Here is a 22,564-nt window from a genome sequence, read left to right as displayed (position 1 = left end):
ACCCTCTCATATACCTAATAAAACATACGAATATAGAAGTTCGTTACGTAAGTTAATTTGTAATTTACGTATATTTATTACTAATAAAAAACGTTCTTAAAATAAAATTAAAAGTTCTAGTGGACTTTTTAAGTAACCAAAAAATTGGAGGGTAACTATGCCTACTCCCCTGCTCCTTTTTTTTCTCAAAATCGTCCGATCAAACAATAAATTAATATGCAAATTTCGTTTTAATTATTGATTTGCGGAGAACCAAAATCAAAACATGCATTAATTAAACACGTTCAGAAATTATTAAGCGTTCAGAATATATTAAATAAAAAACAAGTTTTTCTAACTGAAAGTAAGGAGCGACGTTAAAGCTTAAAACGAACAGAAATTACTCCGTATATAAAAGGGGCTGATCCCTCCTCAATGCCCCGCTCTTTACGCTAAATTTTTTTTACTGTTTTAAAAATTAGAGTTGACAGAAAGAGTCAAACTTTAGCGTAAAGAGGGGACATTTAAGAGGGAACAGCCCCTTTCATATACGGAGTAATTTCTGTTCGTTAAGTTTTAATGTCGCTCTTTACTTTTAGTTAAAAACACTTGTTCTTTAATTTAAAATATTAAAAATTGGAGTAATTTTTTATTGCGATGTTTGCCTTCTCCGCAGCTAATTTTGTATTTCTTTTGGGATTGGGCTTTGTTTTATTGGTTCCTATTTTTGTTTTATTTAGACTAGATTATTTTCTATAATCAATTTTGTGTGCATAGGGTTGAGTGTATACTCACCCAAGTCTCTATTTGGGGATGTATTATTAAGTTTCGTTTGATTTCGATTGCCTCGCGGAAAATTTCTTTGATTCCTAGGTCATTGCTAATTAAAATTGCTTCGTCCAATAAAACATAATGGTTTGGATTTTAAAAATATTCTTGCTTAAAGTTGAATCGAAAGATATAAGGCTATTTTTAGATTTTAACGCTTTTTCAATACCTTCTTTGTGTTGCTGTAATCTTGTTCCCACATTTTGGTGGGTTCGACTAATTTAATAATTTCCACAACTACATGGTATTTGACGAGTAATTGGGGTTTTATCCTTAACAGAATTGAGAAGATTCATTATATTTAAATTACTTGTGAAGACTAACACGTAAATTATATTTTAAACAAACTCTTTTCAGCTGTGAAGTAATTTTTGGAATATAAGGTATGTATTATTTATTTACGACACTATCATATATCTTTTTTGCTCTTTAAAAATTTCTTCACATGAAGAAATGGTTTCCAAAGGAAAGATTTATTTACATGAAATTTAAAAAAAATGAAGGCTCTAATGCATAGTCAGTCGAAGGTTTCACGTCCTGCCCACAACCCACCAAAACATTGCCATGCCCCACCGGTGGTGCCCTGAGCTGGGAATCACGGAGCTAGGGCCAACCAAAAACTGGGGTTGAAAGAAGTTTTAAGAAAGGATTTCAAGGAAATTTAAATTCTTTGGAGGGTGTAAAGAGGGAGGCTTTAATAAATTGAGACGGATGAGGAATGTGCATAGCTGTGTGGGCCTCAGACGGATTGTTGCTGCAGCAAGTTGTTAGTAGTAGAAGTAGCAGTAATTGAACTAATTAAATTGATTGATAGTTTCTATGTATAAGGGAAGAAAGGGAAGCTTACCACTGCTGTGCATTCTGGTACGCAATATCCAGAAAGAACAAATTCCTCTTGTAATGGTGGTATAGCCATTTTGTCAGTGTATTCCAAACCCAGTTCAATAATACCAGCATCATGTTTCCGAAGCTTTTTTGTGTAATAAAGTCGAATACCAGAATTGTCCACTATTCCTGTAACCAGCAACTTATTACTATTGAGAAAAGAAAAATTGAGCGAAAGGAGGAAAAGAAGACCAGCTTAATGAATATGATTTTATTTTCAATATGATTTATTTCTTTTTTAAAATTAAATAGTGTAAAAGTAACATTAATTTTTAATGGTTGGCACGGAAACCAAAATTTAATTTCATATTTTGCCTGGTAATTAAGGACCAATTATAGACTTGCAAAAAGGACCAATTATAGACTTGCAAAAAGGACCAATTATAGACTTGTAAAACAAAAACAGGTAAAACGAAGGTAAATTCACCTGAAACAGTAATTTTTTTTTAAAACTTGAATGGATATTTCGCTTCTTTATCCAAGAGCAGTCCTCAGCAATGTTATATAAATAAAATAAGACTTGCAATAAAATAGATCTTAAAGCTAAAATCAAAAACAAATATAAAAAAGTTTTAATGAATAAGATTCTATTCGATTTTATTTTTAATCTAATTTATTTCTTTTCTTAAAAAAATAGCGTAAATATAATTCTATTTTTTAATGGTTAGCACGGGAAAGAAAATTTAACTTCATATTCTGCCGGATGATTAAGGACCAATTATAGACTTACAAAAAAAGTATTCATAATAAAACAATAACAGGTAAAACGATGGTAAATTTACCTAAGACAGTGAAACTTCTTAAGACTTAAATCAATCAATCAATCAATATTTATTAATTCACGCCTCTTTCAATACGCCTCATCAATATTTCGCTTCTTTATCCAAGAGCTGTTCTCATCAAAGCACATATATGAATAAACTAAGAATTGCAATAAAATACGATCTTAAAACTAAAATTAAAAACAAATATTTGAAAATGTTTCAACGAATATGATTTTATTTGATTTTAACTTTAATCTGATTTGTTTCTTTTCTTAAAATAAATAGTGTAAAAATAACTCGATTTTTCAATGGTTAGCACTTAAAAGAAGTTCAACTTCATATGCTGCCTGATAATTAAAGACCAATTATAGAATTACAAATTAGAGTTTTCGTAATAAAACAACAACAGCTAAAGTGATGGTAAAATTTACCTAAGACAGCGAATTTTTTTAAGACTTAAATGTATATTTTGACTCTTTATGCAAGAGCGGTCCTCAGCAAATCACACAAATAAATTAAGTCTTGCAATAAAATGCGATCTTATACGTAATTAAATAAAAAAAACAAGTTTTTTCAACTGAAAGTAAGGAGCGACATTAAAACTTAAAACGAACAGAAGTGACTTCGTATATGAAAGGGGCTGCTTTCTCATCAACGCGCCGCTCTTTACGCTAAAGTTTGACTCTTCTGAGCAAAAAATTACGTTCGGTGCTATCTTGTGTAAATAGCGAATAAGACCACACTATGGTCCTATTCGGCCCTTGGACACAGGGCCGAAAAATTCATTCTAGTTAGTTTCCCACTGTCTTGCGAAAATAATTCCATATTTTTGTTCTTGTTTTTGGTGTTTGCTATCTTGTGTAAAAAAAAAAAAAAATCTCTTTCGACTGGTCTAATTGACATTGTTGAAAGACATCAGCGCTTTAGCTACAGCCGATTCTGAGATACAAATGTCAAAATTTTGAAACTTGTTTTCCTCGATTATTCAGAAAAACAGATTCGGCATAACTGCTCTCAACAGACGAATTGTACAGAAGTATAAAAAAATGACAAAAATCCACATATTTTTTTTTTAAGGAGAGAAGAACAGGATCAGTGATATCCAGCCCCTACGTACGTAACTGGAGCATATGTAAAAAAAACTTTTGGTACTTTATTCTTATAGCAACCACACTCAAGACCTTGTGTCGCGAACATGAGACAATAACCGGTTTCCAAGGTCTTTATACCAGACAACATTAGCTTTGGCTCGGTGGGAACTACATTGATGCTTGAGTGTGGTGGCTATAAGACGTAACTATCAAGCTTCTTGTTTTTGAACCAACTGACATGCAACTTAATAATTTTTTAATAAGGATAAACAAAATTCAAGGGGTATAAAGAAAAAAAAATGAAATTCAATTGGAAGTAAAGACCGAAATTTGACAAGAACAATGTTTTTAGAAATAAAACTGCTTGGGTGAAAAGATTTTCAAACAGTTCGTGGTAACGATCTGTAGTAAAGGAGCGAGGCGGCTAAATTGTAACCGAAATTCTAAAAAGCAGAATTTTGATACTAATATAATATATCAAATGAATCAAATTTTTACGCTGATTTTAAATATATAAGTTTCGTCAAATTTAGTAATACCCATCAAAAGTTACGAGCCAGAGAAAATTTTCCTTATTTTCGAAAAAAGGGGGAAAAACTTCATAAAAGTAGTAGAATCTTAATGAAAATCACATCATCACATTCAGTGTATCAGAGAACCCTAATGTAGAGGTTTTAAGCTCCTATCTGTAGAAATGTGGAATTTTGCATTCTTTGCCAAAAGAAAACGGATTCTAAAAGAGAAAGACACGGATGCGCGTCAATTTGTTTATCTGTTTTTTTCCCAAGGGCTGATCGTATCGATCCAGTGGTCCAAGGATATCGGGAGAGGGCTCAATCTAACGAAAATTAAAACTTCTAGTGCCATTTTACAAAAAATTGTACGGTAAATAAGCACCCTCCCACGCTCATTTTTCCCCAAAGTCATCAGATCAAAATTTCAAGATAGCCATTTTGTTCAGCATAGTCAAAAAATCTAACAACTATGTCTTTGGGGAAACCAATGCATATCTTATTTAAAATGTAGATATGCTGGAGTCTTGGTATTTTAAGGAAACTTAAGCATATTTTCCCCGGATCAATTTTGGAAATCCTTTTTCACTCCTTGATCCGATCTTACGTTTCCTACTGTCCAATAGTATGGACGTCAACCTTTCCTTCACTGTTAAAACCACTTTCTATGGTTTATAATACATATATAGATTACATGAAAGGATATTTCCATGGAGGAATATATCATGGGGTAAAAGGATTTCCATGAAGGGGACACTGGATTCTCCAGGATTATTTAAAAAACAATGAGAAATTGAATAAAACAAAAAACAAGTTATTTCAACTGAAAGTAAGGAGTAACATTAAAACTTAAAACGCAGAGAAATTATCATGTCTCGCTCTTTACGCTAAAGTGTTTTTAGTAATTTCAAAAGAGCTGTTTTTTCTAATTAAATGGCCTTTATGATTAAGGGATCATTCTTAAAGAATTGGAACAAAATTCGAACTTTAGTGTAAAGAGCGAGGTAATGACGAAGGGGCGAACCCCTTCATATGCTTGAAAAAAAATATAGAAATATAGAAGTTTATTGGGTAAGCTAATTTGTAAGTTACGTATATTAGTAATAAAAAACGTTCTTAAAATAAAATTAAAAGTTCTGGTGGACTTTTTAAGTAATCAAAGAATTGGAGGACAACTAGGACCCCTCCCCGCTCCTTTTTTCTCAAAATCGTCCGATCAAAACTTGGAGAAAGCTATTTAGCCAAAAAAAAGTAAAATTAATATGCAAATATCGTATTATTCTTGCATGCATTATTCTTGTACGGTGAGCCAAAATCAAAACCTGCATTAACTTAAAAACATTCAGAAATTAAATAGAAAAAAACAAAACAATTTTTTTCAACTGGAAATAAGGAGCAAAATTAAAACTTAGAACGAACAGAAATTTTTACGTATTTGAGGGGTTTCGTCTCCTTCTCAATACCTTGTTCTTTACGCTAAAGTATTTTCGGCAATTTCAAACGAGCTGTTTATTCTAATTAAACATCCTCTGTGACTCAGGGGTAATTCAGAATTGTAACAAAATAAAACTTTAGCGTAGAGAGCAAGGTATTGACGAGGGGGCATACCCCTCATATACGTAATAAAATATACGAATATAGAAGTTCGCTACGTAAGTTTATTTTGTAAGTTACGTATATTTATTACATATAAAACGTTCGTAAATAAAATGAAAAGTTTTAGTGGCCTTTTTAAGTGACCAAAAAGATTGGAGGGCTACTAGGCCCCCTCCTCCGTCTTTTTGTTTCTCAAAACCATGCGATCGAAACTTTGAGAAAGCCATTTAGCCAAACAAAAGTACAATTAATATACAAATTTCGTTTTGATTATTCATATACATTGAACCAAAATCAAAACCTGCATTAATTCAAAAACCTTTAGAAATTAAATGAAAAAACAAGTTTTTTTAACTGTAAGTAAGGAGTGACATTAAAATTTAAAACGGACAGAAATTATTCCGTATATGAAAGGGGTTGTCCCTCCTCAGTGCCCCGCCGTTTTCACTGAAGTTTGACTCTTTCTCACGACTCTACTTTTTAAAATAATAAAACACTTTATGGACGTCAAACTTGATAACGTCAAAGTAATAATAAAAATAATTATATAGATCACATTAATAAAAATTACTCAAAGTTATTGAAAATCCATACTGAAATATAAACTGTGTATGCATCAAGTTGGTACAACCATTTTGGGAGCAATTTTTTTTCTTATAAGAAATTTTATCTTTGCAGGCTATTTTCGTGGATCTATTTTTACTCAAATCTTATAATCATAGTTTATCTGAAGAAATCAATGAAAGAACGATAATATTACAATACGATAAATGTTTTAGTTCTAATATTTTAAAATTTTTTCTAAGTATCTAACATTTTACTTACTATTTTTTTCATCCCTCCCGCAGTAGCCATGTTTGGGTAATTCATTGGGAGTGAAAATTATTACTAAAAAAGTAATTGTAATTTACAATATACAACATAAAACAATACAAATTCATGTATTTAATCCAAAGTAGGTCCTTTTCGATTACATTGTACGACACAAAGGAATTTACAAATTCAAAAAGAAAAGGTCGTTTTACGCGACGTTTTATATTTTTAGATATTTCGCTCTAAATGCTTACTTGTTCTTGTTTTATAGTATGTTTATATATTTTTTTGTATGTTTATATATAGTTTATTATTATTAGTATGTTTATATAAAGTTTTTGTTATATTTTATAGTTATTTGTTTTATACTATAGTTTGCTTATAGTATGCGTCTGGTATAAACATCTATCATGTTATTTATAGCAAAGCTTCTATAGCAAACATGCAGGCTTTCTAACACTATAAGTGGTGTTTATAGAAATGAACTTTAGATTTTCTCTATTTGTCGTTTAAAACTAGCTGCATTTCCATATAGCCTTAACTTCGAAAGCTAGTACATCAGGAAGCATTCAGTTCGATTAGTATGGCTTCAGTATTTCTCTTAACAGATTATTTATAGTCAAACAAGCAAAAGAACCTTTAATTTTGTAATATTCCCCTTTTAAATTTTTGGCTAACTTAATTGGCCAATCTTAGGTTTTCACTTAATTAGGGCTAATCTTATGTTTTCAAGAAACTGACGAGTATAATAAGCAGGATTTATTCCACAAGCGAGCAAACATTCGGCTGTTCCACAACCGAGTAAACATTCACTCTGTGGCAAGTAATAGAGAAGATAAGGCTTCTTTTGCCTGACAGGCAGAATAATAATTAAGGATATTAATGCCTGACAGCAGGCATTAATAGCCTTTGTCAACTTCAAAGTCGCTTTCCACTTTGTAGCTAGGAAGCTGAGGATCTTACTCAGAGCAACTGGTCTGCCACAGAAGCTCTGCTTTTTCTTCGAAAATCTGTATGAACAAGCACCAAGCTGTATTGTGAAGTTGTGAAGTGAAGGGGAAGGGTTGCCAACCATTCAGCATTTGTGGAGGAGCTCAGAAGGGATGCGCCGCAACTTACGAACTGTTTAATTTCGTGATTGACTATTTGATTAAGAAGACGACTACCCGATCGGATATTCGATCGGAAGCTTGGTGACAGACTTTTGAGTGACGCTTACTTCGTCGACGACTTGACACTAATGACAAATTCCCTAGAAGAACTTGATGCAGCGCTAACAGTCATGAGAGAAAATGTTAGCAAAATTGGGATCAACATCACCTGGAGCTAAACGAAAATCCTGTCTGCAGTCGAGGTATGTCAAAACCAAGTAGCAGTCATGAATGATTTTGCATATCTCGCTTCCTTTTTTGTCAAGGGATGGTTCAGTAGCGAGAAAAGTCAACGCATGAATCGCCAGTGTATTTTCCATCCTAGGGAGTCTAAAAAATCTGGCACAGCCATGCTGTCAGTCGTCTCACAAAGATGGGGATATTTATTATATCTATGTTCTCGAACGGTGCAGAAACCTGGTGCTTCTGGTATACGGTGCAGAAGCCTGACTAACAGCTGTCTCGACTTTGAAAAAGATGGATGTGACTCAAACAAAAGGGCTCTGAAAGATAGAAGGACTTCACTGATATAATTGTTTACTGATATGTCACTGATAAGTTGCTGATATGATCAGTAACGCCAACCTCTTAACCCGTGTGAAGCAGATTTAATTTTCCTTGTTGGTAGCACAGCGCACGCTGGGATGTTACGGTCATCTTCTTTGAATTCCAGAATTCCATGGAATAAATCCCGTGTTCCACTACCTATAATTTCAACCCCGTGACCACTGAGTAAAAATGATCATGCGGTCGTCTAAAAATGAGATTATCTGATAGTCTATACCAGTTTCTGAAAATGGCAGGAGTAAGATTTGAAGATACACCCGCGGCCGCTCAAGACCGGGTATCCTGGAGGAGGATGGCGTCTACTCTCCCGACGCTGGCTGACGCCTAATGGGTAGGAGAATCAAATCAAGCAAGTCAAGTAATTTTTAAGGGATTGTCTGGAAAAGAACCTTTTTGCCGATAGGTTAAAGATGTATTTTATCTAAGATATAGTTCATGATCTTTTTGTTTTGCTGTCCGCTTAAATAGTTGTAACAATTCAAGTTTTTAGTCCAACTATAATTGACTATATTGAAATGTTTGAAACCCAACTTTTATATAAATAATATTTCCGTCTTTCAAATGCTGAACCTGACCCCTTGCATTTCCACGATTAGTTCAAATGTCTTTAATTTTACATAATTTACAGTTTTCACTGTTTTGGAAAACTTGCCCTGTCCCTCGTATATACCATGGGGTAGCACGGTGAATTGATGCTCTGCTTGGCAATGTGGGGTCTGGAGTTGGATTCCTGCCACCGCAAAGCTTGTTACATGGCCAGAAATGAAACAATCAGCAACAGAAACGTCAATTTGATGCCCTATTCACCAGTAATGGTTACGGAGGATCTTTATCCTTGCCTTTTTTCTCATAGATACAACAGTTGTAATTATAGCGGAAAACATACCTTTCTTCAGACGGGGGTTATTATAATGAACTTCAAGCATTATATAACGGCTAAAACTGCTCCCACCGAAAGTCTGTCCAGCTTCCTAAGAAAAAGTCAAGGAAAATTAATTTATGTTTTACTTATGTTTTGTCTTGCAGAGAAAACACCCATTCATAGCTGGGTCATTTAAGCTTACAGAGTCACTGAATTACCCTCGTTTCAAACCAAATAACATTTGCCACCAGGACTCGGGCTAATATCCTCAAGGATACAAGATTTCAAGTTTAGCTTGCTAACGACTAGGACGGCTGGAAGCCCAACAAAAGAAATTTGACAACAATACATATATTAAAAAACTGAATTTTCATGGTGATTCCAGATAAATGATTCCAAAAATTTAGATTTACTCATCAGCTTTTTTTTTCACCTAAGAAAATATTCCCCAACTTTACAAAAAAGAGGAAAACAAAGGGGGAAATGAGTTATCTTGCTAAAATTCAAAGAGAGCATGTAAGAGAACTCTATTGCAGACTTTATAAGCCAATATTCGATAATAGGTGAAATATTGTATTGTGTCTAAGAAAGTTAGTCACAGATGCATGCCCATTTTCTTTCGATTTGTTTTCCCAAAGGGCTATCGAATCCGTTCAGTGGGAACATAAAATTGATAGACAGCTCACTATACCGAAAACTGAAAGTTTTATTACTATTGTCATATAGCAAAAGAGATTAATGAACAGAAAAATATTTTCTGTCGTTATACGACACAAAGAAACAAAATTTAGCCCGAAAGGGTCCAAAATACCATCAAGGAAAAATTCTAAGAAAACCTATCGGCTTATAATTACTAAAAAATCATTCCGTATTTTAATATTTAATTTTAAGGATATTTTTATTAAATTTTTTTATTCTTTATTTTATTTTTTATTAATTAAATTTTATTTAATTTTATAATTATATAAAATTATCTATCTATTGAACTTTAAAATTTCAGAGGCCATTGTGACGTGTGGTGGTGAATTTGTTCTTTAAGATTCAAGCGGTACATCCAAAATAAATGGGTAATTTACACTATTCTTCCAGCTTCATTATGCTGAATTGATTCATTTCAGGCTTCAAAAAAATGTATAAATATTTAATAAATATGTATATAAGAAATTAAAATATACAGTTAAATCAAAACTTCAATAAAGCATGTACAGAAATTATACACGATTAGATAGATCTATTCACACAAAAATCCCAGTTGGGCCATGGTGACAAACACAAAACAAGTGAAAAAAATACAGCAGCAAACATAGACTGAAAAGACATTAAACTAATTATTTAAGAAAACATCACGATACCTCACACCTACCCGGACGAACTTTCCAATCTTATTTATAGTTAAGTAACACCTACTTCTCAAAATTTCCGAAATCCAATCTCTCCCCCCAACCTCCCTATCAAATATTTCCAAACCGCAAATCCCTCAACTCCCTGCAACCCCCTAAAAAATGTTGCAAAGACTCACCCATCTCTCCACACATAGGGCAACTGTAAGGACCATCCCTCAATCTATTTCCCCCTAAATATTTCCTACGTTCTACACGAGACATAAAATTTCCCCTTACATATATTACCCATTTCAAATCATCCGGAGCCAATCCCATTTTTAGCTAAATTTCTTCGCCCTAGTTCTCCTTGACCTCCACCTATATCCCAAGGGAGGGCGAGGTGGCCTTCTCAGCTTACCAAACCTGAACTTCCTGAGATTCTAGCCTAGTAGCAACTAACCTAGATACAGTCCCTACCATAGCCCAAGACAAGGGCCATTCTGCACTGTTCAATATACCGGAAAACATCCCTGCTATAACAGGCAGCAGCCACACCCGTCCCCACTTCCAAAGTGCGATTGGTATTCCATCTAAACCTGGAGCAGACCCGCCTCTCATTCCTTTCATTGCCTCCCAAACTTCATTTACTTGGATGGGAGCAACCAAATCATAATCATATTCTTGCATTGGCCTATCAACTACATCACGTAAAGCAGATACCAGATCTACACTTAAACTAGTTCCTCCCTGGTCTCTAATCACTTCGTTTTCTCTCTCCTCTAAATATGTAGGCCAAGAATCTATTACTGGAATACCATCACAAACCTCTGTTCCTCCTATAGAATTTTTGACTATGCGCCAAAAGGTCCTAATATCTCCTTCTCTATAATTTTTTTTTTCAGTTGCTCTCCTGTCCTAATTTCATGCTCTTTTTTCTTAATCTTCAACATTTTCTTATACTTATTCCAAATCAACTTATAATCCATATAAAATCTAGTATTTTCCCTACTACCTATGCTATCCCTCGCTTTCCCCAGTGCCTCAAAAACTTCCCGGCGTTTTCTTTCACAATCGTCATAAAAAAATCCATTCTTAATATAATTCTTAACTCTAAAATTTAACTTTGAACCTACCTTATATACAACATCATTTACTAATGCTAACGACTCCTCTATTTGTCCATCACCTAGTAAAACCAAACATTTCTCTAATTCCTGCTGAACTTCTTCACTCGTCATCATACTCTGAAAAATTTTCTCATTCTCTCCTGTTACTTTCAGTGCCTTTCTAATCCCTAAATCCTCAGTTTTTCCTGCGTTTTTTCTTCCTATCACTATTAGTCGCTAGTTTCTTAGAACTAACCAACTCAAAAGTAGCCCTAACAGGCAAGTGATCTGAACCTACCACTGCCATCACCTTGAAATCCGCACATAGATGCCAAAGAGGAATATCCACCAAAATATAATCAATTACACTTGGAGAAGTCCCAGAAAAACAAGTGAAATTTCCCACATCTCCATCCTTTCCAACTCTTCCATTGAAAATAACAACATTTTCCTTACCACAAAAATCCAAAATTTTACGGCCCCAATTATTCTTTCTTCTACTATGGTCCTTACTTACCCTAGGAGGGAGATGAATTACTAAATCATCCCAAACCTCCCAAGCAGCTTCATCCGTACAGGCATGAGGTGACATCAAAACTTATGGAGTAACCCTAACATAACCATTAAAGTCCCCCATAAGACAAAACAAGTCAGAAGGAAACTGAATAGAAAATTTACGTTTTTCACCCTCTTATATACACCACGTATCCTCCTCGTTGTACGAGCTCGACTCTGGAGGGATATAAATTGCACAAAAAATAATAAACCGTCCATCGGCTTTGACTCTTAACCATATCAAACAGTTCGTGGTAACGAACTGTAGTAAGGAGCGACCCGGCTCAATAGTAAACGAAACTTTAAAAAACGGAATTTCGATACTAAAAGATATATCAAAAGAATCGGATTTTTATGCTGATTTTAAATATATAAGTTTCATCAAATTTAGTCTTTGTCATCAAAAGTTACGAGCCTGAGAAAATTTGCCTTATTTTGGAAAATAGGGGGTAACACCCCCTAAAAGTCATAGGATCTTAACGAAAATTACACCATCGCATTCAGCGTATCAGAGAACCCTATAGAAAAAATTCCAAGGTCCAATCTACAAAAATGTGGAATTTCGTATTTTTTGCCAGAAGACAAATCACGGGTGCGTGTTTATTTGTTTTTTGTTTTTTTTTTTCCAGGGGTCATCGTATCGACCAAGTGGTCCTAGAGTGTTGCAAGAGGGCTCATTCTAACGGAAATGAAAAGTTCTAGTGCCCTTTTTAAGTAACCAAAAAATTGGAGGGCACCTAGGCCCCCTCCCATGCTCATTTTTTCCCCAAAGTCAACGGATCAAAATTTTGAGATAGCCATTTTGTTCCGCATAGTCGGAAACCATAATAACTATGTCTTTGGGGATGACTTACCCCCCAAAGTCCCTGGGGGAGGGGCTGCAAGTTACAAACTTTGACCAATGTTTACATACAGTAATGGTTACTGGGAAGTGTACCGACGTTATCAGGGGGATTTTTTTGGTTTGGGTGTGGGGTTCAGGGGAGGGGGCTATATGGGAGGATCTTTCCTTGGAGGAGTATTTCATGGGGGAAGAGAAATTCAATGAAAAGGGCGCAGGACTTTCTAGCATTACTATAAAAAAACAATGAAAATATAAACATGAAAAAGTTTTTTCAATTGAAAGTAAGGAGAAGCATTAAAACTTAAAACGAACAGAGATTATTACGCATATGAAGGGTTCTAAAAATACTTTAGCATAGAGAGCAAGGTATTTAGGAGGAGATAAATACTTCGCTCTTTATGCTAAAAATTTTTTAAATAATTTCAACTATTTATTCTACGGCCTTTCTGATTCAGGGGTCATTCTTAAAGAATTGGGATAAAAGGTAACGTAAGTTACGTAAGTTACGTACGTTTGTTACGTAAGTTAATTTTTAAGTTACGTTTTTTTTTACTAATAAAAACGTTCGTTAAAAATTAAAAGATCTAGTTGCCTTTTTGAGTAACCGAAAAATTGGAGGGCAACTAGACCTCCTTCCCCACCCCTTATTTCTCAAAATCGTCTGATCAAAAACTAAGAGAAAGCCATTTAGCCAAAAAAAGAATTAATATGCAAATTTCATTTTAGTAATTTATGTACGGAGAGCCAAAATCAGACATGCATTAATTCAAAAACTTTCAGAAATTAAATAAAAAAAAACAAGTTTTTTTAAATGAAAGTAAGGAGCGACATTAAAACTGAAAACTTACAGAAATTACTCCGTATATGAAAGGGGCTTTTCCTCCTCGACACCCCGCTCCTTGCGCTAAAGTTTGATTCTTTCTCGCAACTCTACTTTTTAAAACAATAAAAAACTTTAGCGTAAGGAGCGGGGTGTCGAGGAGGAAAAGCCCCTTTCATATACGGAGTAATTTCTGTTCGTTTTAAGTTTTAATGTCGCTCCTTATTTTCACTTAAAAAAACTTGTTTTTTTTTATTTAATCAAATTACAAGAAACACTCTTCAGCCGTTGGACTTCATGCTGAGACAAAAAATTTTCAGATACAAAAATTGCGACTCCTCCATAAGTTCGTCCATTCTTAGATTTTTTACGATGGACACCGAAATACCGAAACCTTTCAAACTGAATTTCTTTTTCCAACCATGTTTCAGATAATGCTACAATATCAAACATACACTGCGATACCAGTAGACTATTAATTTTCATTTCACTCCATCCTTGAATGTTCCAATGCACTATATTTATTCTTTCCTGTACAGCACTATGGCCCTGGTCTCCCTATTCTTTTGGCCGATTACTTTGATCTTGGAAAGATTGCTTACGAGGTGTGATCTGCCTTTCATTTATTGTGGCCCTACCTCTAAGAAAAGGTGGCTTTGTTGTAATTCGCGCACTATCATTCGGGCTAATAATTTCAGAATTTCCTCTCTTTGGAGCGCCCCTTTCAACTTGTGGCGCAGCAACAGACAAGGGTGTTTTATGCACTTCGATTTCATTTTGCGATTTTGTAGAATCACTAAATGCGCTACCGAATGACTGCATAGATGTGACGCCTGAATTTGATAACTGCGAATCCGCTCTCGGTCTTCCGCAATCTTTCAACGTTATGTTTCAACCTCTAACAGCCAATACCTGGTATGCACTAGCAACTCCCCTTCTATATTCACCACCAGGTACTGTGCGCTCGTCTATCGCATCAGTTTCGAAATCTATATATACAAAAATAAGTTGTTTGTCTGTCTGTCGACTGACATCATTATAAGGATTGAGCTGTATGTCGTCATGAAGTTAGTCATCATATACCAATTCAAAAACGAATGTATTCAAGCCGAAGTAGCTGAGTTGGTAAAGCGTTATGTTCCAGGTTCTAGGTCCGAGAGGTTCCAGGTTCGAACCTTGGTTTTAGCATTAATACAAAAGAAGAAAAAAAAACTAAAAAAGGTAAAAACTACAAAAAAAAAAACTAAAAGGAAAATACTAAAAAAACCAAAAAAGCTAAAAAACTAAAAAAAAATAAAAAAAGGTAAAAAACTAAAAACTAAAAAAGAAAAAAAAAGAAAAAAAGGTACAAACTACAAAAAAACTAAAAAAAAAACAAACTAAAAACTAATAAAAAAACTAAAAAAAATTAAAAAACTAAAAACTGAAAAAGAAAAAAAATTAAAAAAAGGAAAAAAACTGAAAAATAAAGGAGAAAAAGAAAACTAAAAACCGGGACACAGGGAATATAAATGACGACCGGGACACTCAAAGAGAAATTACAGACTGGGACACTGGGACACAAATAACGACCGAGACATATAAATGACGACCGGGACACTCAAAGATAAATTACAGATCGGGACACCGGGACACAAATGACGACCGGGACACAGGGAATATAAATGACGACCGGGACGCTCAAAGAGGAATTACAGACTGGGACACTGGGACACAAATGAGGACCGAGATACTGGGAATATAAATGACGACCGGGACAAAGGGACACAACTACAACGGGGACGCCGGGGGCACAGGGGGATATATAAATGGCGACGGGGTCACAGGGAATGTTCGATTAGCAATCACCATCAACAAAGCTCAAGGGCAATCATTAGAATAATGAGGTATAGATCTGAATACGGATTATTTTTCCCATGGACAGTTTTATGTTGCATGTTCAAGAGTCGGTAAACCTGACAATCTATTTATATGCACAGACAATGGGATATCGAAGAATGTTGTATATTCGCAAGTTTTACGTAGTTAAAAACACACACACACATATATATATATATATATATATATTTATATATCTATCTATATTCACAGGTGGGACACAGGGAGACACAACTACACTGGCGCGTAACTAATATGGCGCGTAACGACTTACGCGCGCGGGGGGAGGGGGCTTGGGGGGCACGAAGCGCCCCCATCAACTAGGTGTTGGGGTGGCATGAAGCGCAAACCCCAACAGCTAGTTGTATATATAACCCTTGTTCTCTACAAACAATTTCATACCACGCAACTTCACCTCTTTTCCCGCTGATTTCGCTACCTCAAGGGTAAATTTCATTTTCATTCTCGGAAGTAATTCTCGTGTTGTGTAGTCAGGCGTAATCCAAATTTTTGCGTGTCCAAAATGTTGACCTGATTTCAGAGCAAGATAGCGGGAAAAAGTGCTCGTAAATTTAACCAAAACGGGGCGGGGGTTTTGATTAAACTTATTGCGGAAAACGTCTTTTATGTAGCTAAGATGTATCGAGGCATTCGGTTTAAACTGGTTAAAAGTGGCAACTACATCTTCAAGTAGCCTAATGTCTGCGCTCGTCTTGACGGATCAAAGTTATACAAAATTACTTTTGTTCGTTTCGAATCAGCCTCTATATTACTCATTTTAAGTCGCATCTTCTCCAGTTCAGTTCTCAGAGAATCCACTTCTCGCTGCGTATTTATATTTTCTGCCTTAACTTCAGCGATCGCTCCCTCCAACTCAATTGATAACTGGCAGAGGCGCCATTTGGGCCAAATCTTGGGGTGGGCATGAACTCCATCTGCCCCCCCCCCCAATTCACTTTGTGTCACGTAAGAAAAATCCGGGTTTTGGCAGCACATTGATCGAATATTCTAAGTAAAAATGCATTTTCAGCACCCGTGTGTTGCTTGAAAATGTACTGTAACCAAATGAGATACTCAGCCACACTGACCTCTAAGATTAATTACAACAACGAAGAATACAATCAACGAAGTTAAGTGATTAAACTGAAAGTGGAAAATTCAACCAGACTACAGACTGGCATTCCTCAGCGAGAAACTTTCTTATTTAAGTAAACAATACGTCGGTGAAAGTAACCTTCATTGTCATGATTGTAACCAAAATCTCAGTTTTCCTTCAGCAGAAATCTTCCAGATCAAATATATTTGCAAAAAGGAAAAACATAACAAGATAAAAAAAAAATATAACAACATTCAAGGTAACAAGGGGAACCGCCGAGCTTTCATCTTTGCAAAATTGTCAACAAGCTGGTTGTAGTCCAAATTTTTTACTAAATTCTTCTCTGCAAATATCAAAAGGAGGTGACTGAGACGATCATCTCCTGTTGTAGACCGCAGGTAGTTTTTCACTATTTCTAGGCTAGAAAACAAACGCTCATGGCTCGCTGTTGTATCAGGAAGTGTGGCAGCAATACGAAGTACTTTAATTACTCCTGAGTAAGCCACTGGTAATGCCTGAAGATGGTCAACAATGTCTAGGAAGTTTTCCGGCTTTTTCTTCTCATTGAGCAAGAAACGCTTGGCAATACCAGCTTGAGAAATGAGAAGAATGCTGTCGATATCCAGCTCGCCCTAAAGAGAAGAGAAAAGCTTGAGCAGCTCTGTGTCCATAAACTTGGTTGAGCTTGGATCCAAAGCTTCGAGCGTACTCAGCACTGGCAAGTTATCTGTGAACCTTCTGTCAAATTCGGCTAGTAGATGGTCAAAAGTTTTGAAGTATTCTTGCTTCATTTCATCCGCAAAAGTAGCAGTCCAATTTCCAGATTCGATGAAATTATTTCCTAGCGTCAAAGTTGTCACAAATTGTTTCCAATGCTTGGTGATCTTTTGAGTTCTTCAAGGTCGTCCTTTCTGACCAACAGAGGAGGGTCTAGTCGCGGGTCTATTCACAGCAGGTACTTCAATTTCGAGTTCTGGTGTAAGCTCTTTAGCCTTCTTGAAAAGCGATACAAATGAAGCATCTGAACGCAGGTCGGTGAGTTTGCTTCTTGTGGCCTGAATCAGGGTGCGCGATCGAGAAATAACCAAGTCGATGGTGACGGCATGGAGCTGCTGAGACAGCGATTTCGTCGCTCGCATAATTGCTTCTATGTAGTGCAATTGGAAGATAACAAGGAACGATTCCATCAAGGAATGATAGGCCTGGAACTGACCTATTTTAGTCTATGAACTTAGAGGAATTACTGCAAATATTCAGAATTTATAATATTAATATAATCATCTAGGAAATGGGCATTTGACAGAACTTGAGAATTTAATAAAGTATCTAACCTCTTTTCAAAGTTTACAATGGTTAATAGCAGATAGTGTTATTATTATGGCCGGCAAAGGGCCCTTTTCGGTGGAAGCTTGGGCCCCCTGGAAAATCTGGGGTGGGCATTTGACCCCCCCCTCCAAATGGTGCCTCTGATATCTGGGCCAGCCCCCCATTTATTCCCGCTATTTCTGATGAAAATTGGGTCTATTTTTTCCAACTGACCATTCATTAGGGTGACCTTTGCCATTATTCGAGATTCTGCATCATTAGAGATATGGCTATCCCCTTAATTCTGGCCTTGTGTAAACATTCCTTGGAATGACATGAACAAATTCAAAGCTCTACTTTCCACAGGTCTTGCCAATACGGATACAATTTTGTGCCACTATAATCTTCATTACTGCCAAACTGACATACCGCTCTTTAATTTTATTTGAAATAAGTCTTATTTTAATAATGCCAAGAGTTCAATTTATGCAACGGACAAAACCTTCAGTCAATTCAAGTTATTCGGTGACGTCAGATATTCCACTTGGTTACAGATACTGAATGAATATTTTTAATAGTTTATAAGACGTAAAAATGTTCTCACTATTTCGTAACTACTGAAAGAATTCAGTGTCTAATTAAATCAGAATAAAAGTCCTTTACCAGCAACTGGTTTGAAACTGAGATTATTCCTTTTTAAAAGAATAGTTAGATCTTAACTGTTCAACGACTGAATAATGACTGCGTAACGACTGCATGTTTGTCCCTTTGATACCTTTGTTGGTTCCCGAAGGCTAAAAAAAGCACTTTTTAAGACCTAAGTAAATATCAGTGAGCCTTTGAGGGGGGGATATAGGGAGAGGTAGTCTGATGATATGTTGGATAAACCTGGAAATAGTATAAAAACGAACATAAATTAAAGAAAACAAAACCGTCTTTTTTAGTGAAGTTCTTTTCAGTAAGATCAAAACTTGAAACGAACAGAAATTACTATGTAATTCAACGAGGCTTTTCCTCGTTAAACCCAGAATCTTTGCGATAGATTTTAGTTCGTTCTTTTAGTTATTCAAAAAATGCTCTACCACAAGAATATGTTGTAAAAATTATTTATTACAATGTCTACGCAACGGAAAGGCACATTAATGGGCATTTGTTTTAAACAAGATAGTTTTCGGTTTAAATGTAATGAAAGGCACTCGGTGTATTACCAGCAATTATTCACTAACTATATTTGTTGCATTCAAAAATGCTTTTAGCTACCCAGTTCAGTCTCCCTACTCGAATTTTTCATCAATCTGTGATGCTAATTGATAATGTTGGGGATGCATGGAAAGCAGTTATTTAAGTGAAAGTTAATTTGATTCGTTACTATATTCAGGTTTAAATCATCTCCCTGTAGTGGCTCACTTGACGTATTTTGAAAAAGGACACAAAAGAAATACAGGCACGCGATGAAGAAAAATGGAGAAGAATATTTTTGCCGAGGAGCTGAAACATCTCAAGCGGAGCTTGGTCCTGAAGATCTCTAGTGATTCTTCTCCAGCCAACAATCAATTTATGTCTTTATTTTACGGTCAACGAGAGAAATTGTCCATTGCAACTGGCACAACAAAAGCGCAATCCACGAAAGCCGAAAGAGAAAGTTAATCTGATTTATTACTATATCCAGGTTTTGATCATCTCTTAGTATAGGCTCACTTGACCTATCTTAAAAAAGTACTCAAAGGAAATACAGGCACGCGATTAAGAAAAAGAAAAAAGAATACTTTGTCGAGGAGCTGAATCATTTCAAGCGGAGCTTGGTCCTGAAGACCTCCAGTGATTCTTCTCCAGCCAACGATCAATTTATGCCTTTATTTTACGGTCAACGAGAGAAATTATCCATTGCAACTGGCTAAAAAAAAACGCAATCCACGAAAGCCTTGGATCAAGGAAAAACAACTGGCATCAGTGTTGCCAACACTTCGGAAGAAAAAGTACCACAAAACGCCCTAAAATTGTACTACTGATCAAAAAATTGTACCATATCTTTTTTTTGCGTTGTGCTACGGGCAAGACGACAACATTTTTTTTCGCTACGCACAACACGTGGACGGTCGGAAAATTACATTAAAATATAGAGAACAACGTATCAGATATCTTTTTTCAAAGATTTTTGGGAGACCTACTTTCCCCTGCAGAGACCATTTTGGTGTCACTCCTCCAAATAGCTGCTCACCTATATATAAAAACAACAATTCCCTCCGCTCGCTGCGTCCTGACGCCTAGTCAAATCTTACTGTGCCATATTGTACCACATTTTGTAAAATGTACCAGGAAATTTCTGATTGTACCAAAATATACCTTTAGAGGGGAAATGTGCCAAAGTGGTACAATTTTACCGCTGTTGGCAACCCTGATTGACATTATAAATAAAAGGAACTTGCTTTATGTGCACTTGCTAATATAGGAACTTGCTAATAGCAGATTTTGTAGTCAAGGAGAGTTAGAAATAAAGTAAATAGCATGCGAAGAAGAAGTATTCCAAAAGATGTTCTCAGATCACAAGAGAGATAGCTAAGCGACATTTTGAGTCATTAATGACTTTATGGGAAAAGAACACAGAGGCCAGTCACTTTGTATTGATATAAATGGATGTTCTGTGAGTGATAGAATTGTCGTTACGAACCATTTTAGGCAATATATTCTCAAGGTGGCTCCCCAGTGTTGGATAGCGCAAAGGAAGACAGGAAGTTTTTTTTTAGTGATAAATCTGTTGGTTCTTGATGTAGTAAACTTGAGTCCATTTTAAAAAGTGTACAATGGTCAAGATAAAGAAAACTTCGAAAATAATTTTCAGCTGGAATTTTTGGCTAGGAATCTGAGAACTTTAAAAAGAGGAATTATGTCTGTATTACCATTCATACTCCACTCTATTACTGTATTACCCTTTCTACAAGCTTTCTTATTACCTTTCTACAAGCTTTGAAGCACAGTAAAGCTATTCTGATCTTTGAAAGGAGCGACTGGTCTGGTTTTGGAGATTGGAGACTAACTTCGATTCTACTGCTATTCTAAAAATGCTGGAAAAAATAATTCGTTGATGCTTACATGCCCATCGCATCTAACATACCTACTAAGTGAAACGCTTTTCGGGTTTCGGAATGGTCACTCGACGACTCATTCTCCCATCCATTGTGCTGAATTTTAATAATCAAACAGTTCGTGGTGAACGTAATCAACGAATACGTAATCAACGAAAGTTAATTAATAATCAACGAACTGTAGTAAGGAGCGACCCGGCTCAATAGTAAACGAAACTCTAAAAAACGGAATTTTGATGCTAAAAGATACATCAAAAGAATCGGATTTTTATGCTGATTTTAAATATATAAGTTTCATCAAATTTAATATTTGTTATCAAAAGTTACAAGCCTGAGAAAATTTGTCTTATTTTGGAAAATAGGAGGAAACACCCCCTAAAAGTCATAGAATCTTAACAAAAATCACACCATCGCATTCGGCGTATCAGAGAACCCTATAGCAAAAATTTCAAGCTCATATATACAAAAATGTGGAATTTTGTATTTTTTGCCAGAAAACCGATCACGGGTGTGTGTTTATTTGTTTTTTTTTTTGTTTACTTGTTTTTTTTCTTTTCCCCAGGGGTCATCGTATCGACCAAGTGGTCCTAGAATGTCGCAAGAGGGATCATTATAACGAAAATGAAAAGTTCTAGTGCCCTTTTTAAGCGACCAAAACAATTGGAGGGCACCTAGGCCCCCTCCCACGCTCATTTTTCCCCAAGTTAACGGATCAAAATTTTGAGATAGCCATTTTGTTCCGCATAGTCGAACCATAATAACTATGTCTTTGGGAATGACTTACTCCCCAACAATCGCTAGGGGAGGGGCTGCAAGTTACAAACTTTGACCAGTGTTTACATACAGTAATGGTTATTGGGAAGTGTACAGACGTTTCCAGGTAACTTTTTTGGTTTAGGGGGTGGGGCTGAGGGGAGGGGGCTATGTGGGAGGATCTTTCCTTGGAGGAATATGTCATGGAGGGGATAAATTCAATGAAAAGGGCGCAGGATTTTCTAGCATTACTATAAAAAAAACAATGAAAAAATAAACATGAAAAGTTTTTTTCAATTGAAAGTAAGGAGTAGCATCGAAACCTAAAACGAACAGAGATTATTACGCATATGAGGGGTTCTAAAAATACTTTAGCATAAAGAGCGAGGTATTCTTTCGCTCTTTCTGCTAAAGTATTTTTAGTAATTTCAACTATTTATTCTACGGCCTTTCTGATTCAGTGGTCATTCTTAAAGAATTGGGACAAAACTTACGATTTAGTGTAAAGAGCGAGGTATTAACGAGGGTACAAACCTCCGCATATACATAATAAAAATATGAGAATATAAAAGTTTGTTACGCAAGTTAATTCTTAAGTTACGCATATTTTTTTACAAATAAAAACGTTCGTTAAAAATTAAAAGTTCTAGTTGCCTTTTTAAGTAACCGAAAAATAGGAGGGCAACTAGGCCTCCTTCCCCACCCCTTATTTCTCAAAATCGTCTCATCAAAACTAAGAGAAAGCCATTTAGCC

General features: G+C 35.6%; 1 protein-coding gene across 4 annotated transcripts in view; it reads right to left on the bottom strand.

Moving 5' to 3' along the window:
* The window catches only part of LOC136033262 (dopamine beta-hydroxylase-like), a 157,743-nt gene that overhangs the window by 36,606 nt on the left and 98,573 nt on the right, over positions 1–22,564 (bottom strand). For all 4 annotated transcript variants that reach the window (XM_065714015.1, XM_065714014.1, XM_065714016.1 and 1 more), the window contains exons 5-6: positions 9,073–9,157; positions 1,655–1,821 (exon numbers count right to left, since the gene is read on the bottom strand). In XM_065714015.1, coding sequence (XP_065570087.1) covers positions 1,655–1,821; positions 9,073–9,157 — 252 coding nt within the window. The remainder of the gene's footprint in view (positions 1–1,654; positions 1,822–9,072; positions 9,158–22,564) is intronic.

The sequence above is a fragment of the Artemia franciscana genome, chromosome 11 (assembly GCF_032884065.1).
Source record: "Artemia franciscana chromosome 11, ASM3288406v1, whole genome shotgun sequence".
In the NCBI taxonomy this organism is placed as follows: domain Eukaryota; kingdom Metazoa; phylum Arthropoda; class Branchiopoda; order Anostraca; family Artemiidae; genus Artemia; species Artemia franciscana.
The sequence above is the reverse complement of the archived record's forward strand: the minus strand, read 5'-3'. Positions and strand labels throughout refer to the sequence as shown.